Source organism: Bison bison, unplaced genomic scaffold (genome assembly GCF_000754665.1).
Source record: "Bison bison bison isolate TAMUID 2011002044 unplaced genomic scaffold, Bison_UMD1.0 scf7180017864453, whole genome shotgun sequence".
In the NCBI taxonomy this organism is placed as follows: domain Eukaryota; kingdom Metazoa; phylum Chordata; class Mammalia; order Artiodactyla; family Bovidae; genus Bison; species Bison bison.
The window spans coordinates 2,338,032-2,350,351 of record NW_011495015.1 but is presented as its reverse complement, the minus strand read 5'-3'; the positions used below and the strand labels follow the sequence as shown (position 1 = coordinate 2,350,351).

Here is a 12,320-nt window from a genome sequence, read left to right as displayed (position 1 = left end):
CCTGCAGGATTCTAAGTACAGTAGGTGCTGGTGGCTGGTCTGAAATGACTCTCCTAGGAAACCCTATCCTTTTAAGGGCCTTTTACTCTGTGACAGCACTGCAGAGGCATCTTGGCAGCAGACACCTCCAGCTAAAACCACTCCAGTTCATTTTTAGGGAACCTAACACTTACCAGCTCTAGTGCATGCTGCTCCTGGCTGCCCAGGTTTATTTTTGACACCCCGCTTTGCCAAGTGAGAATGTGCTGGTTCGTAGCTCCCCACTGTAGTCATTCTCCCCCTCTTCACACGCACCCTCCATGCACATTTACAGTTTCAGATGTGATTTTAATCTTAATTCTCTGCCTGAAATAGCTTGGAGATGATATGTTGAAACTAAATCACACTGACATACATAGATGAATAATAAAAAGCTTTCCTTAAAAAAAAAAAAAAGGATTTATGGTCTTTGAAAATGACAAAGAACTATGTCAGCGGGGCTGGGGGAGAGCGCAGAGGGTTTTCAGCTGAGCTGATACCCGGGGTGACTTTGCTTGTTCCCTGATTCAACTGGAATGCTGCGTCAAACTCCAGCATTTAAGGTCTGGCTGCTTTCTCCTAAAATAAAGGTGATACCCACCTCAGAAATTACCAGAAATGAGGAGAAGCCCTTTGTCCCCATCGCTCCATATGGCTTTGTTCCCAGTGACACACTTGTGGCTGAAGGCTTGAGTTAGGACACAAGATGTAGTTTGTGACAGAGGCTTTGTTAAAACAGAGGCTTTGTAAATGAATGCGCTTCAGAGGGAGGGTCAGTGCTTCTGGCTACCATCTCAGCACTCTGCCGTCCTTGGAGGCGAGTCCAGAGGCAGGCATGGTGGAGCACGGGAGCGGATTCTGTGAATTTCCCTACTGCCTCAGGGGAGGCTGGGAGGGGAGCACGGGAAGAGACAGTGCTGCCTGCACACATGTCCCTGCCCGTCCCCATGGTTCCATGGGCCCCTCCGGAAGGCCCCTTGCGCTGTGAAGAGATGAGGCATTTATCAGTGTCCCAGGCCCAAGGACTCCCACAGGCCTGAGGGGAGTTGGTGGTAGTCCCCTGATGAACACTGCCCTTTAGGGTGGGCCTGGCCCTGCAGTCCTCTGGCAGTCCCAGAGGGGAAGCACCCTTCTTACCGGTGGGGACACTGAGCAAGAGGACTAGCCACATATAGCAGCTCCAGTCTCCTGTGGTTTCCACCTGCTGCTTCCGTTTACCAGGTCAGGGAAAAGTACGACTCCAGCCTATGTGGCTCACATGCTTACTTCTTCTAGTCATACCAGATCTTTAGGTTACCTCTGTAGCTAAATTTTCATCCTCTCAAGCAAAGTGTGAGCTGTTTTCGACACCCAGTGATTGTAACCCAGGCGATCACGCAAGGTTTATTTAGGACCCATTCCAAATGACTTGGACACCATGCTCTGTTGTTAGGAAACCTTGCTATTTAAGAAAACTAAATTCACCCCAGAAGTCGGCTGTCACTGATGGCTTTCCACTGAATGTGTCTTACATTCGGAAGGTTAACTACAAAAAGCGATTTCTCAATGTGTCATTTGGCATTGTTAGATTTTAAAAACAAATGTGTGATTTCCCGTGAGCACAGCACTCAGTTACACATACAATAACATTCTCTACAGAAGGGGTTGACTTGCCTGGGGTTAATGCAGATGTTTCTAGTCCAGATAAAATTGTGATTTTTTTTTTTAAAGCATTTGTGGTGTTATTTTTTAAATTGACACCAGAACTTTAAGAACGTAAGATGTCTCACTGTCTTCAGGCTAATTGTTTTCACTTTTAAAACCCTTAAGTTGCAGAAAGAAAACAGTCCCCGGAGAGGTGGCAGTTTCCTCTGTGATCAAGAGGAGGGGGACACCCGCCCCTGTACCCACCCAGGGAGCCCTCGGGCGCCCCGCCCTGCGGGGATGTGGCCCTGTATGGACACAGACTCCAGTGCGTTTGAGGACCGGCCGCTGTCAAAGCTGAAGGAATCGGACAGGTGCTCAGCGCGGGAGAATCTCTACCTGGACACCTTGTCCCTGGACGATGAGCCAGAGGAGCCCCCGGCCCGTGGGCCCCAGAGGGAGTTCAGGAACTGCTTCCGTGAGGTCAGCTTGGGTTTGGGTCTAGTCACCTGCGAAGGAGGGTGAGGGGTTGGGAAGCTGGCTGAGTGGCTGGCAGGCTGTGGGCTCTGCATATTGTGGTCCTGAAGTTAGTAAAAATGAACCTTCCATGATGTGAGAGCTTTGGGGGGCCTGACCCCAGGCTCCCTGCGGCACTTGGCCGCTTATCTCAAGGTCAGAAATTCAGAGCCTGTGTCCCATGTGAATAGGAGTCTCAGGAGCTGTCCAGTGAAATCCAGGAGGAAAAAGATCATCTCAGAAGTGCAGAACTGCCAATTTCCTTAAAATGACAGCACAGTCTCTGATTTCAGAAAACATATTAATAACAGAAAAGTCTTTTTTTAAAGAAAGTACTTCACATTGGAAGTAGCAAATGTCAGTAACCAATGACATACAATAAATACCTTCTTTATGTAAAGGGAAAAAGAATCCAACAATAGAAACCTATGGGACTTAGATCAGTAAAGGGGAAAGCTTAGCTCTGTGCAGAAATCCCTACAGGATGGCAGTGGGTTTTCCTGGTTAAAGACTAATTTTAAGAATCACTCCCTGTGAGCCGGTCTCACAGTGGCTGCACCTGTCATCTGACCTGTCCCACATGCTCAGCAGATAGGGGTGCCCGTCAGGCAGTGCTGCTGAAGTGGGGACCTCCTCCTTGGCACCTGAACCCCAGCAGAGGTGACATCGCCAGCATGCCACCCCAGGTGACTCCATGCTGACCACTGCAGTAGCCAGGGCTCTCTGGGGGATCCTTGAGGGGTTTGCTGGCTGGGGCCTCACTCCATCTGGACTGGGTCCGCACAAGGGTGTCCTCTGCTCAGGAGAACCATGTATGCAGTTCTCTTCTTTAGTGGAGGTCACTGTAGCTTTCCCAGTGCCCAAGGGCGACGTTTAAACACCAAGAGCGCTCTATCTAAGGACGTCACACTGACTTCTTTCATTTTTTATTGCGGTACAGTTGGTGTACAATGTTGTGTACGATATAGTGGTTCAGTTCTTCCAGGTTATATACTCCATTTACAGTTACTATAAAACACTGGCAGCACTCCCTGTGCCATACAGCATATCCTGTAGCTTCTTTATTTTCTATGTCGTGTCTGTGCCTTTCACCCTGACTTCTCTACCAGGCTGAGGCCAGGGGACGTCTACCCCGACTTACCCTCCTCCCAACCCTTACTCCTCCTCTCACTTGCACACGCTCGCTCTCTCACACATTGTCACTGAAGCAGCTTTGAGGCTCTCACACACAGCACTGCCTTCTGAGAAACACAGAAGAGCCGCCTTGGGACAAAGCTTACAGCCAGTTTTTCTCACTCACGTAGCCCCTCCCTCATCGCCCCTGGATGCTGGTGTCATTACTGACCTTCCAAGGGCTGAGGGGCAGAGGCACTCCTGGCCCAAACTTGGCTTCCACGTACGTTTTAAATGTTTTCCTAAGAGCAAAGCAGACCCTTAGCAGCCCCAAATCTGCCAGTACTGACTGATTCTGGTGAACTTATTTTCTTTATAGGAAGAAGAAAATCACAAGGGAAATCTTCAAAGGTAAGTAAAGTTGATGAAATGACAGTAGACTACCGCAGGAAAGACCTCCTGGTCTTAAAAGTCTATCTGTAGTCAGCAGTGCACTGTGACGCTTCAAAAATGACTTAGAGTAAAACTTCTGGAGAAGCAGTTGCTTTAGTACACAGTATTTAGATCGTTAACAACAAAAAGGCCAGTGCTGTGTTCATGTGTGTTAGTGTCGTGGCAAGAGCTGTGTATGTAAGGGGATAACTGTGTTAAACGGTTTTTGAAAAGTTCATGGAAACCCCTCTCTCCTGATTTAAAGGCTGGAAAAAACTCCCTCTTGATATGCTATGAGACATTTTAGACTGACCGTTTAAAAGCTCTCCTAGGATGACTTATACAGTATTACCAAGAGTAATCCTTGAAGTAAATATAAAGTAGCTGGTGTTTGTAATCATTTTCTAGTAACCCACATATGTAATGGTGGGGCATGTCTGAAAAGGCCCATATAAACAAATTTGTTTAAATGGAGCAGAAGGCAAGGGGAGGAGTGAGCCCGGAGGGGACTTCTCTTTGAAACGGTGTTGATATCATGCACCAGCCTGCTCACACCGTCCACTGCCCTTGGGAGACTGGTAGTGCTTGAGCTGAGAGAGATGAGGCGAGCGGGTAGAGGAGACGTCAGATGACAGTTACTTTGTGGTGGCCTCTCCTCCTCCCCACCACGCCTGTATCTGGGTTGGACTGTGGTGCAGTCACGTCTGCTCTAAGGCAAGAACTCAGGAAACTCCCACAGATTTGGCATCAAGGGTGCCTGTCAGTAGACGGAGAGGCCAGGCCATAGCCAGGCTTCCCGTCTGCCTGTGGACCCACTGTAGGCTGAAAACAAAACAGTGCGAAGTGGACCTGGAACTTAACTCCAACTACCCTGGAGCACCACGTCCACCCCCAGTTTTGAAAGTCAGCCGTAGTAAATTCTGACCAGTGCAAGGCTCCTGCATCAATTCCACAGCCATAAAAACCCCAAGGGTCAGCCCAAGCGGAGACTGTCGGCACAGTGCACAGGGGCAGGCCGTGGGCTGCGCTGGGTTGGGGGTCTTGGGGCCATAGCTCCCTAGCTGGTGACGGCTCACACCGCTCCTCTCCCTTTCTCCAGGGCCGTGTCTGTGTCGTCCATGTCTGAGTTCCAGCGCTTGATGGATGGCTCTCCCTTCCTGCCGGAGAAGGGCCTGCCCCCCACATGTAGCAAGGAGGACGTCACCCCACCCCTGTCCCCTGATGACCTCAAGTACATCGAGGAGTTCAACAGCAAGAGCTGGGACGACAGGCCTCCAGACCCCTGGGCGGACAGGACCGAGGTGGGGCGGACGCGGCCCGAGGCCAGCACTGAACCTTTCTCTGACGCCGCCTGGTACCTCACCACAAGCATCACCCTGACCACGGACACCGTGACCAACCCCGAGCACTGCCAGAAGCAGCCCCCGCGGAACCTTGTCTGTGCTGAGCAGGCTGGGGGGAGGGGACTGCACAGCCCACCCGCCATCCGGAGGCTGGAGGGCATCATGGCGGGGGTCGGCGAGAGCAGGGTCCGAGGGGGCCCCGGGGATGCCAAGGGGAGCCCTTCTGAACATGTGCTCAGCAGGTGGCCCTGTGCCCCCTCCAGGCACCCCCGAGACTACACGGAGGTGGGGCTCCGGCCCCTCGATAGCACCCTCAGCTTCTCCTCCCCATTGCACGGCCTGGAAATGCCCAGAAACCTGAGTGATGATATGAAGGAGGTAGCCTTCTCGGTCAGGAGCGCCGTCTGCTCCAGCCCCGTTGAGCCTCTGGTCAAGGACATGGCCTGCCAGACCAATGGGTCCCGGACAACAGGAACACAGACAGTCCAGACCATCAGTGTTGGCCTACAGACGGAAGCCCTGCGGGGCAGCCCACACAAGTGTCTCACACCCAAGGCGGGAGGTGGCGCCACACCCGCGTCCTCCCCCTCCCGTGGCCTCAGGAACAGGCAGGTGGCCCCCGCCATTGAGAAGGTGCAAGCTAAGTTTGAACGTACATGCTGCTCCCCCAAGTACGGGTCTCCCAAGCTGCAGCGGAAGCCCCTTCCCAGAGTGGACCAGTCAAGTAGCAGGGCCTCCCCGGGGGTGGCCCAGAAGGGGTGTGGCGAGTCAGCTTGGGCCCGCTCCACCACCACGCGCGAGAGCCCCGTGCACACCGCCATGAACGATGGCCTCTCCAGCCTCTTCAGCATCATCGACCACAGCCCGGTGGTGCAGGACCCCTTCCAGAAGGGGGTGCGGACTGCGAGTCGGTCTCGCTCGGCCGAGCCCCGGCCGGAGCTGGGTCCAGGCCAGGACACAAGCCCCAGCTCCCGGGGCCGCTCACCCAGCCCCATTGGGGGTGGCTCAGAGACATGCAGGGAGGAGGGGGGAGAGGGCACGCCCCTGAGGCAGGACTTATCTGCTCCCCCTGGCTACACACTCACCGAGAACGTGGCCCGGATCCTCCACAGAAAGCTGTTGGAACATGCCTTAAAGGAGGAGCGGAGGCAGGCTGCCCACAGCCCCACAAATAGCAGCAGCGACAACCACATGGGAGAAGCGGTGGTCAAGGCCGAACCAGGGTCCATCGAGGTAATGGAGGTTGAGTCTTCCCCCGACCATGCCCCCACCACTGGTCTTTCTCAAAGTGGGCAAGGAGGACCCTGGGGCTGTGTACCGGATCACCTGAGTTCAGGAGGGTGTTGGGAGGACAGAATAAGCAGGAACACAAGCCCCGAGCTGCTGCTTAGAAACTCATCTTACCACCTTCAGTGATCCTCTGAAGACAACGAGATGGTGGTCTTTAAGTAGCTCTGGGACAGACTCAGGTCCTATGCTCTGGCTCAGTGATCCATGGTTGTCTATTCAGTGCTGACTTAAGTGCAGAGAGCATCCTTATGTCTCACAGATCCCCTTACCCTCTCTCTGTGCAAGAGTTCTCTGAGCAGTAAAACCAGGTGAGACGAATGGATAAAGTCAACAGCGTGCCTTCATACAACTAGATTACTGTCGTCATCCCCCTTATACCTCACCTATTGTTATCATGCTACCTATGACCACACATTAAATATTATCACACATTACTATTACATTATCATTATTATATGCCCCTTAAAGTTATTCACAATTCCACATGTGGTATAATTGGACCACACCACTTAAAAATCAATTCCTGTTTCTGCGGCAGGAATGAGCAAAATAAACAAAGTCAGATGATAATGCCAGGCATGAAAATAGTGGGGCTGGAGGACAGTTCCAGCTCTTGGTCAGACCGTTGTGTTATAGACCTGGGTAAGGCCTGACCCACTAGGAAGCCTGATGCAAAACCTCCCCAACGGTGGAGTCCAGACACCTGGGGGCACTCTCCAGGCCAGGCAGTCAGCCGATGGCAAAGGTGAGACAGAGACACCCTCTGGCTCCCTAGCTGCTCCCTCCCGAGGCCCTGCAGCTGCACAGGTGAGGAGAGGAAAGCTCAGGAGGGGAAGAGGTGTATTTCTCTGTGTCACCTGAGGCCCCTACCATCCACACATCCCACAGAGGGATAAGTAATGTGTGGCTTCCCAGTGTAATTCAAAATACAAAGTTAAATCTGAAGTAGATAAAACCATGAGAAATTGCCAGTGACCTTCAGAAACGGCAATGCTATGTGGTTCAACCTAATATTGATCATCTGTGGCCTACGCCTGTCAAAGGTACGTGTCTTTGTGGGAAAGCTGTTTGTGTGCTCTGAGGAGGAGGCTGCCTATTCTCAGGTGACAGATGGTGCCTTCTGTCACCCCACCCGCCCCTTGGGGCGGGGCGGAGGGGGGGTTAAACCACCCTCAGGTAAGTGGTTTGCTGCTGCAGGGGATCTAGCAGGGAGAGTGCCCATCTCCTGGGACTGAGATCTTGGTCCCAGAGCATTACTCGGCTTGGCTGCAGTGTTCATTTGTATTAGAGACAAAATAGGTTTTGTTTTGGAGGCTAAAAATGCTGAGTCACAAATGAATGTGAGACTATAAAGGAAATGGCTCAATAATGGGATCATACCACTCAGACACAAAGATGGCTTTACCTGCACAAAGCCATGGCCCACTCTTTGGTCCTCCATAAAGTCTCTTTGCTACCAGAAAAGGTGACGGCTGATTTAAAGGGGGCCCAGGGCCAGTGTCAGGGGTTCAGACTGGCATGGAGCTCCCTGGGCAGTATTGAGATATCATGGTCTTCTTCCTTTCACTGTGGAAAATAGCTTATTCTAGATTTCAGGGGATGATTCCTCACCTGAGCTGTCTTACTAAATGAGTCTCTCTCTAGATGGTGTGACAGTTCTGGGTTTTCATTCCAAACTCCGCAGAACAAGTTCTGTTCCACCCTGCTCTCTGAGCCCATGGGGCATCTTCCCTGAGTGCTCATGGCGACCCCAAGACACGGTGCTGGAGGACCCCTGGCCAGGCATGGGCACCGCAGTAAAGTCCCCTCTCTCACGCCCACCCCACAAGCTACTTGCTCCTTTGTTTCTCTTGGAGTCGTAGCACGATGCAGAGAGAGGCTATGAACAGGAGGGCTAAGGTAGAGAGAGAGGAGAATCTGGACATGTCTCAGTTGAAAATCTGAAGGGAAAGTTTTAGTCTGGGCCTCAGTCATTTGGTCATTGTGACTAAGACAGTCTCGCTGTTTAATGGGCTCTGTTTCAAAACCTGCAGTTGTGGGGCACTGGAAACGCTCTGTGCCACGGGGCAGCTCAGGAAGAACAGGAGGACAGGCAGCACAAGAGAGAGGCTGCTGTCGTGAGGCCCCTCCTGCGTGGCTGGGCACAGACCGGCCTACGCACCCACTTCTGCTGAGCCTCACTTCTCAGGATGGCTATCCCTGGAGCTGCCACCTGGGCCTGTTGACTTTAAACCTTTACTGTTGTTCTTCTTGTAAAGTACTTTCCAACCTACTTGCTTTTCTTTTCTTTTGTCTGTCTCTTCTGTCCAGAACCAAACTGTCTTACTAACTGCCCCCTGGGGACTCTAGCCCGCCTCACTCCGTAAGTGCTTTCTTCCTTCTTTCCACTGTCTGCAGAGCTTGTTGTGTAGCTCAGGGCTGGCCCAGCATCCATCTGAAGGGACAGATGGCCAGCCTGGACAGGCCCACGTGCCCCCACACACAGCGCTGGGTGCTGAATGCTCTGTGCAGAGACCCCTCTGCTGTGCGGTAAAGGCACACTGGCCTGCGAGGGGACTGACGAGCCTGCGGGGTCTGAGCAGAGCACGGTCTGTGCCTGCTCACCGACAACTGGCACTGTGGTGGCAGTGTGCACTGCCACGTGCTGTGCAGGAAGCTGTCCTCTGTTTTCAACAACCACACTAGAGGGAAGAAATACAACTGTATCTTGACCTTCCAGGGGTCACCACAGCTGACCAAGTGCTCAATAACTTTGTCAACAAAACAGTCATTCCTGCCCCAAAACTGTAGAACCACCTTCAGAGCCCCGGTCGAGGAGCATGAGAAAACACCAGCCTTGTTTCCAATCGAGGATGGTTACCTCCCCTTATCTGCTGGCCTTAAACACACGTGGCTCTCAAAGACCAAGCATGTGGCCCACGAAACATGACAGAGTGGCTACAGCGGCCCTTTCTAGAAGAGGTGCTCTAAGGACGAGAGCCCCACTACTGCCTGTCTTCCCATTATTGTTGGCACTGGCCAGGTGTGTTGAATTCTTACCTTTTTAACTTATTCCACTGCAGGGCCTTCTCAGGAAAAGAGAGCATCCTCTGCTCACAAGTGCTGGTGTGACATGAAGGAGAACTTTGTCTCCTTAACTCATGGTCACACAGCCTTTCTTTCCGTAGGAATGCACAAATGCGAGAGAAGAGGTAGCACAAACAGACCCCTGTCACTCAGCATCAGCTAGGTAGAAATGGGCCACAGTGCTGTCCAAAAACGTACTCCAGCAATCTACCCCCACCACACACACCTCGAGACACCAAAAGACCCTGAGCAGTAGCAGACTTCTCAGCCGCCGTCCCACGTACGCTTTTATTTCTGCTGTTTTGGTGCTGACGTGCTTTCATAGGCAAGGTATCTCTGGTTGCCATGGTTTCCATTAGTATAAGAGCTCTGCTGTTGGGGCTCGTAAAAAGTTGCAGTCATGTAAAAAGCCACCAGAACTAGCAATGTTAGCATCATCGTGTGTCAGTGCTTCTTTTCTGCTGGCCCCAGGCAGCAGCCACTCCCCACCCTCCTGTGCTCTGCCCGACACCTTCTCCCTCCCTGTCTCTTCCTCACTCTGCTGGCTACATGCTCCTTGTCTGGTCTCTGCTGTGCTCATCACATCTCTTCACATCCCTCCACTTACTTCTGGAGTGGCTCTGAGGGTCCTTGTTCCATGTTCTTCACAACAGTGGTCTCCCTCCTCAGCCTCCTGTTGTGTGGGTGTCTGTAGACAGAACTCGTTTCCTCCTGCCACAGTTGCCCCACCTTTGTGCCCGCAGATCCTGAGTCTGGGTGTCCTCTGTCCTGGCTGCAGAGTAAGGACGAGTGGCTCAACAGTCTGTAAAACCAAAAAAGGAGCAGTGGCCTTGAGAGGACATACTATAGGTGACCAGCCCCAGGGTTCTTCAAAGGTGCAGGAGCCCGGAGCACAGTAGCACGAGTGCACTCGGGCTCCCCTGTTTTGACGCTGCTGCCAGTAAGAGTCATTAGATAAAACTGCCTCCATCAAAGTTTCTGCCTGCAGTGTTACATCACTGTTGTGGGGGCCTCACCCAGTGCCGGTCCACCTGGAACAAGCAGCAGCAGAGCTGATTTGAAGGTGAGCCCTGCTGCTAATGCAGCCAGATGGTATCCTGGGGCCTTCTGCGGGTGCCCACAGACCAAGGCGCAGGGAGGCTGACCTCCCAGGACTGGCCACGGCAACTGACTAGATGCTTCAGAAGGCTGAAACGATGTGCACGGCCAGGCGAGAACAGGCCCACGGGGTCATGCAGACCACTCGCCCCTCTGACTCCCCTTTCCATTTGCTGCAGCCCAATTCCAAAGCCACTTACACCCATCTCATGCCACATTTTCATCACAATTTGCTATCTTCCCATGACTGCTGGCAATGGTCATTCGTGTTGAATTCGTAGTCTTTTTTTAACACATTCTCTGTGAGCAATGTGTGTATTAGCATTCAGACCTGCTGGGCTGTTGCACTTGTCTTAGAGAAGTCTGTGTGGGGGGTGTGCCCTCCTGGAGGACCTGTCCCTCTCGTAACGCTGTCTTTCTCTTCCTCCGCTCTGAAGGAACTACCTTGTTCTGCACTTGCTCCATCCCTAGAGCCTTGCTTCTCCAGGCCCGAGAGACCAGCAAACCGTCGCCCTCCGTCCCGCTGGGCCCCACACCCCGCCACTGCCTCACCAGCTCCATCACCCGGAGAACCCACCTCCTTGGAGGAGCTCGGTGATGAGGAGCCACCTGGGGAGAAGCCGCACGTGTGATGCAGGTTGGCATGGATTATCCGGAATAATTCACTGTAATTTGCATAATCACACCTTCGTCATCAACTGAACTCTGCCCCAAAAGGAGAGATCTGATTTTCCCAAGGTCAAAGAATGTTTTTTTAAAAAAACAAAAACAAAAACACAGCTGCTGAATGTTCAACCTGTGAACCTGAGATGTTTCTAGAATGAAACAGTAAATGTGCCTGTAAGAACTTAATTTTTTTCATAGCTCAGAAAACTATTTTTGTCTCCATCTTTTTTACACAAAGTATATTAAACAGTAAATATGATATAAATAAATTAAAAATGAAAGTTTTAAAAATGTACATTATAAGACATTCTGAACACCCTCACACGCAATACTGACTGCCTGTTAAATCTGCACTGTTAACATTTTGCTTTGGTTTATTTCCACGTTGAATTAGTGTGTTTTAAGTTAATTTTATTTTGTCAGCGTTCTTGTTTCGTAAGAATTTTTGAAATGCTTCAGCCTGTCGAATTCAGTGAACTTTTCATAATGAAAAAACCATGAAGCCCGTAGACAAGGCATCTCCTCTGTCCTAAGGGGAGAGACGGCAGCGCCCTGGAAAGGCACAGAGGCCACAGCTGGGCTGCAAGTCCCACCTGCTCCTCCTGCCCTGCACGTCTCTGGGTGCATGTCCATACCCCTGCTGTGGCCTCACCCACCTCCGTGAGTCCTCTCCCGCCATGACGTTGTGTGACCCCCTCGTACTGTACTGTTGGTGTTGTCTTCTTGCATTGACGATACAACAGCATTTAAAAATTACTGTTAGAAGACTAACTGGCAATACACAGTGTTTACTCCAAATTTTCTTGTTTAAGGAAAAATACCACAAAAAGTCACAAGCATACCAAATGGAAAGAGAGGGTGGTACCTCAGCATCTGTATGAGGTGATGATGAAGAAATAAAGTGTTTATAAAACAGCACCTGTCCCAAGCTCTTGTCTCAAGCACCCTCCACCTTAGTTCCTAATGGCTGGAGAGAGGACGCAGGGGGAAGGCGAGTCAAACAGCCACTCACGTATCTGACTGGGATGCACTGTGAGTGCACAACAGCCTTTGCAGCCTCTCCGCAACAGTATGTTAGGATTAGAAGGTGACTTCATTTTTGCTAAAAACACCAAAATGGATGGATGAGGGGGTGTGAGGAAACAGGTTACCCAC

General features: G+C 51.6%; 1 protein-coding gene across 1 annotated transcript in view; it reads left to right on the top strand.

Annotated features, from left to right (window-relative positions):
- Positions 1 to 12,080, top strand: part of MTCL1 (microtubule crosslinking factor 1) — a 112,940-nt gene extending 100,860 nt beyond the window's left edge. Inside the window, exons 11-14 of the mRNA XM_010859088.1 lie at positions 1,828 to 2,124; positions 3,650 to 3,681; positions 4,802 to 6,278; positions 10,937 to 12,080. Coding sequence (XP_010857390.1) covers positions 1,828 to 2,124; positions 3,650 to 3,681; positions 4,802 to 6,278; positions 10,937 to 11,131 — 2,001 coding nt within the window. The 3' untranslated portion in view covers positions 11,132 to 12,080. The remainder of the gene's footprint in view (positions 1 to 1,827; positions 2,125 to 3,649; positions 3,682 to 4,801; positions 6,279 to 10,936) is intronic.
- The last annotated feature ends 240 nt before the right edge of the window (positions 12,081 to 12,320 follow it).